At 41.7% G+C, this 6,000-nt stretch overlaps 1 protein-coding gene across 1 annotated transcript; it reads right to left on the minus strand.

The window, feature by feature from the left end:
- Positions 1–1,406: 1,406 nt before the first annotated feature.
- Positions 1,407–6,000, minus strand: LOC127244115 (uncharacterized). Its single transcript, XM_051264453.1, has 5 exons — positions 4,305–6,000; positions 3,952–4,169; positions 3,389–3,454; positions 2,217–3,268; positions 1,407–2,019 (listed from the first exon to the last, which is right to left on the minus strand). The coding sequence occupies exons 1-5, from the start codon at positions 5,998–6,000 to the stop codon at positions 1,407–1,409; spliced, it is 3,645 nt and encodes a 1,214-aa protein (XP_051120410.1).

Genomic DNA, 6,000 nt, shown 5'->3' on the forward strand with positions numbered 1-6,000 from the left:
AACTCGCTGAACTTAAATTGCAACTACAGGAATTACTGGATAAAGGTTACATTCGTCCTAGTACGTCGCCTTGGGGTGCTGCAATTTTATTTGTGAAAAAGAAAGATGGAAGCTTGAGGTTGTGTATTGACTACCGTGGGCTGAATAAAGTAACGGTAAAGAACAAATATCCTCTTCCGAGAATTGATGATCTATTTGATCAATTGAGAGGTGCAAGTATATTCTCCAAGATTGACTTGAGGTCTGGATATTATCAACTAAGGGTTGCAGAGCATGATATTCCTAAGACAGCTTTTCGTTCTAGATACGGCCATTATGAATTTACGGTTATGTCCTTTGGCTTGACCAACGCCCCGGTTGCGTTTATGGAATTGATGAATCGAATTTTTCAACTATACTTTGATCAGTTTGTGGTGATATTTATCGATGATATCTTGGTATATTTTCTAGATAAAAGGACACATGCAAAACATTTGCGTGTGACCCTAAATACACTGCGTGCGAGGAAGTTATATGCCAAGTTATCCAAATGTGAGTTTTGGTTGAAAAATGTTGCTTTCTTGGGGCATGTAGTTTCTGGTAAGGGTATCTCAGTAGATCCTTCTAAAGTTGCGGCAATCTCATATTAGCCAAGACCTACCAATCAATCAGAAGTAAGAAGCTTTTTGGGTTTGGCAGGATATTACCGAAGTTTCGTTCTTGATTTTTCGAAGGTTGCGAAGCCATTAACTAATTTGCTGAAGAAGAACACAATGATTAATTGGGATCGTGAGTGTGAGTCCTCTTTCTTAGAATTGAAACATCGATTAACTTCAGCACCAATCTTGGCTTTACCAGTAGAGGGTGAGGGTTTTGAAGTTTATTGAAGTTTATAGTGATGCTTCGAAAAGGGGATTGGGATGCGTCTTAATGCAGAATCAAATAGGTATTGCTTATGCGTCACGACAACTAAAACCTCACGAAGAGAATTATCCTACACATTGACATGGATTAGGATCATCTCCATGAATCAAACTCGAAGACAAGTATCTAATATGTATTCGGGAACTTACAAATGCTTAATCGAAAATTGAAATAGAAATAGGATAAGTTGAATTCCAAAAGCAATCACTCCTCTCGAGCAAGCACTTTCGAGAATCCACGGACTGTCCGAGCCTGCCGATGCATCTTCCGTCTCTCACGCAATTGCATCCGAAGCTCAACAATTGAATTGCGCTCTCGGCGGATGGAATCACTCCAACTCTAAGGAATCTCTCCAAAGCTAGGTTAACCCTCTCTAAAAAATGTTCTCATCTAAGTTGTGTCCATCAAGAAAATAAACAAGGCTATATATACTAAATGACAAATTAATCTAAGCCGCACATCTTAAGTGGCAAGCTAATCTAAACCACACATTTTGATTAAGATCAAAGGATCACAACCTCCAAGCAAACAAGTAGCTTCGACCGGGTTCGGGTTGCAATCGGACTGTCTAAGTTCGGGTTCGGGTGATCCGCAGCCGTGTCATCCTCTCCCCCTTCGGCTGCCTTGTCCCCAAGGCTAGTAGTAGCATTTTTGGTTGCCTTGTACTCAAGGCTAGTAGCATCTTCAGCGTGATAAAAAAGGCTCAAATCGGCAACGTTGAAAGTCGCATTCACGCCCAAGTCTTCCGGAAGTGCAATCCGGTATGCGTTATCGTTTATGCGCTCCAACACACGAAATGGACCAGCTCCATGAGGATAAAGTTTTCCACGCCGCAGCTCCGGAAAGCGTTCTCTACGCAAATGTACCCATACCCAATCTCCGGGTCGAAATATCACGCGTTTTCTTCCGCGATTGGCATAGCGTGCGTATGTCGCGGCCGCCTTATGAATGTGCTCCCGTACTTTGGCGTGTAATTCCTTGATTGATGTAGCTCGATCCCTGTCACTAAAATTCAAATGCTCGCTACTAGGTAGTGGCAACATATCAGTAGGAGTTAAAGGATTAAGACCATAAACAACCTCAAACGGGAACAATTTAGTATTAGAACTAACATGCCTATTATAAGAAAATTCAACATGTGGTAGGCATTCATCCCATATTCGACCACTATCATGTACCATGGCACGTAGAAGATTACCTAAGGTACGATTGACCGCCTCCGTTTGGCCATCAGTCTGGGGTGACACGTGGTAGAGAAAAGTAAGCACGTCCCAATTTCATGCCAAAGACTTTTCCAAAAATAAGATACGAACTTTACATCCCTGTCAGATACAATAGTTTTTGGGACCCCATGCAATTTCACAACCTCTCGAAAGAAAAGCTTTGCCACATGACTAGCATATGTCGTTTTCGCACAAGGTATAAAGTGAGCCATCTTGGAAAATCTATCAACCACAACAAAAATTGAGTCTTTAGCACGCGGTGTCCGAGGTAAACCAATAACAAAATCCATAGAAATATCTAACCAAGGGCCTTCCGGAGTGAGAAGAGGAGTATACATACCATGGGGCTTCAAAGTACTCTTCGCCACTCTACATGCAAGACACTTATCAACAAAAGAATCAACATGTTTACGCATATGAGGCCAGTAAAAGTGAACGCTAAGAACATCAAATGTAGCATGTCTACCAAAATGTCCAAGCATATGACTACCATGACTCTCCTCAATCAAAACATCTCTAATGCTACATCTAGGGATGCACAATTTATCACCATGAAACAAATAGCCATCATGCTTATAATAATCATCAAAACCATGCTTCTCACACTTCCTAAATATATCACCAAAATCTACATCATGCTCATACAACTCACGAATATGTGCAAATCCAACCAAATGTGTACGAGTATGATTAAGTAAAACATACCTCCGAGAGATTGCATCAGCAACTACGTTCTCTTTCCCTTGTTTATACTTAATCACATATGGAAATTGCTCAATAAAGCTTACCCACCGAGCATGACGCTGATTGAGTTGCTGCTGCCCACGCAAATGCTTGAAGGTCTCATGATCCGTGTGAATCACAAACTCCTTTGGCAGCAAGTAAAGTTGCCAAACTCTTAGGGCTTGCACAACCGCATATAATTCCTTGTGGTATGTCGAGTAATTAAGGGCTGCTCCATTGAATTTCTGACTATAATAAGCAATCGGTCGTCCTTCTTGTAATAGTACTGCACCTATACCAACTCCACTAGCATCACATTGGACTTCAAAAGCACGTTCAAAATCGGGTAGTGCCAAAAGCGGAGCATGTGTCAAACTATCCCGAAGCTTCTCAAAGGATGCTTCGTGACTTGCCTCCCACTTAAATGGAACATTCTTCTTTAAAAAGGGAGGTCAATGGGGCTGCTATCACACTAAAGTGTGGTACGAATCGCCTAAAGAATCCACACATTCCAAGGAACCTCCGAACATCGGCCACACTTGTACATTTTTTTCATTCCCGGATTGCAGCAACCTTAGATTCATCAACCTTAAGACCATCTGCACCTACAACAAAGCCAAGGAAAATAATTTCATTAGTGCAGAAAATGCATTTCTTTAACGTACCATACAATTTAGCATTTCTTAATGCATGAAAAACTTGCCTAACATGTCCTAGATGGTCCTCCAAACAAGTACTATAGACAAGTATGTCATCAAAGTATACCACCACAAAATTTCCAATAAATTCTCTCAACACATGGTTCATCAACCGCATGAAAGTGCTGGGCGCGTTTGTCAACCCGAATGGCATGACTAGCCACTCGTACAACCCAAACTTAGTTTTAAAAGTTGTTTTCCACTCATCTCCGGGTTGCATACGAATTTGATGGTACCCGCTCTTCAAGTCAATTTTTGTAAACCATCATGCTCCATGCAACTCGTCAAGCATATCATCCAATCGAGGGATTGGATGTCGGTATTTCACAGTAATTGCATTGACGGCCCTGCAATCAACACATATGCCATGAGTTATCCTTTTTAGGGACAAGTAAAATAGGTACAGCACAAGGAGATAAAGATTCTCGAACCCATCCCTTATCAAGAAGCTCTTGGACTTGTCTTCGAATTTCCTCACTTTCTTTTGGATTACACCTATAAGCTGGCCAATTGGGGATTGATGAACCCGGTGCAAAATCAACACGATGTTCGATGCCTCGCAATGGTGGTAATCCAGGTGGTATATCATCCAGAAAAACATCCTCAAACTCTTTAAGCAAGTCTACAAAAGGAGAAGACGAGTGAGAAAAAGAATTATCGTCAATAACAAGTACTTCTTTGAGTAAGAGAATATAAAAGTAACTTCCCTCATCTTGGTTACTGTTTTGGCGAACTTATTTGTTGAACTCTTTGAGACTAAGCATCAGCTTGCTATCGTCTCCCTCGGAAGGTTTCGCCAAAATGGTAACAACAGCCCCTTTTGATTTTGCCACATCTCGTATAGTCCTATGTAAATTTTCAGCATCACGACGGATGGTCTCGAGTGGAAGGGCGGAAATGCTCAGCTTCTTACGACCTTTAGTGAACGATATTTGATTCTTATATCCATTGTACAAAACATGTCTATCAAATTGCCATGGTCGTCCCAAAAGGAGGTGGCATGCAGTCATGGGACACACATCACAAAGGACATCATCGCTGAAACCACAAATTGACAAGATAACAATCGCTCGTCTATCGACACGGACAACTCCTTCATCGCTCATCCAATGTAGGTTATATGGTTTCGGGTGTGGGGTGGTATTCAAACTCAGCTTCTCGACCACATAGGAACTAATAACATTGGTGCAACTACCCGAATCCAGTATCATGGATATAGTATGTCCCGCTACCTTGCAATGACAATGGAATAGATTTTCTCGCTGTCCCGCATCCTTATCTTCGCGCGGTAAAGATGTCAAGGCACGCATGACTACTAAACTTAATAGATCCTCATCACACACTTCTTCAACGTCTTCATCACTTCCAGCCTCTGCTTCAGCCTCTACTACCTCATCGCCCTCACCATCATCGACATATCCCCATTCGCCATTCTCCAAAATCATAATGGTTCGTTTATTGGGGCATTGACCTGCATAGTGCCCTTGTCCATGACACTTATAGCACGTTACAATCTTTTCTTTTTGCTGTCCAAAATCCTTTCCTTTGAACTTCGCAGCCTCATCCTTCTTATCAATTATTTTATATTTGCCTTTATCCATATTTTTATTGAAGGGCTTAGTGAAAACAATTCCTTTAGATCCGGTAGAAAATACAACCGGAGCTACATAACTTGTTGGAAACTTCCTTTGAGATGAGAATTCAGTTGAGGTTGGTCTTTTGAGCTGCTCCTCGCGTTTGATAGCCAAATCCACAGCTTCCCGAAGAGAAAGAAAATGGTGCAGCTTAACCATATCAGCTATCTCACGCCTCAAACCCTTAATGAACCGAGCTTCTGTCAATGACTCGCTCTTATCAATATCCAATCGCATCATCAAAATCTCCAATTCCTTAAAATATTCCTCCACCGATTTCGAACCTTGCACCAAGGACTGCAACTTGATATTCATATCTCGTTCATAATTTTGTGGCACAAAATGCCTCCTCATGATTTCCTTCAACCGGGGCAAAGTGTCAATCGGATTTCGTTGATGCCGTTCTCTATAACGTCTCTCCTTCTCCCACCAAGTCAATGCATAATCCCTGAATTCAAATATCGCCATTCGGAATTTCTTGCCATCCGAGTAATTATGACAGTCAAATGCCATATCGCACTTCGTTGTCCAATTCAAAAATTCCTCTGCCCCTCTTAATCCTCCAAAGGTGGGAAGGGTAATCCTAATGGTAGAAAGATCGTCATCCACTTCACCAAGTCGATGATAAGTTCGGTCTCGTTCATAGAATGAGTACTCTGAGTTACGACTATTGTGTGCATCTAAACTCATTGAAGGACTCACATCACGATGACTAGAAGCTTCAACTGCATCATATCTACCCGGAATATCAGCTACTCCAGAAGGAACCTCAGTCCGTGCCGTCTCCAAAGATGTCAACCTGTGATTGAGGTCCTCCAT

The sequence above is a fragment of the Andrographis paniculata genome, unplaced genomic scaffold, assembly GCF_009805555.1.
Source record: "Andrographis paniculata isolate CXL003 unplaced genomic scaffold, ASM980555v1 Contig9END, whole genome shotgun sequence".
NCBI lineage: Eukaryota > Viridiplantae > Streptophyta > Magnoliopsida > Lamiales > Acanthaceae > Andrographis > Andrographis paniculata.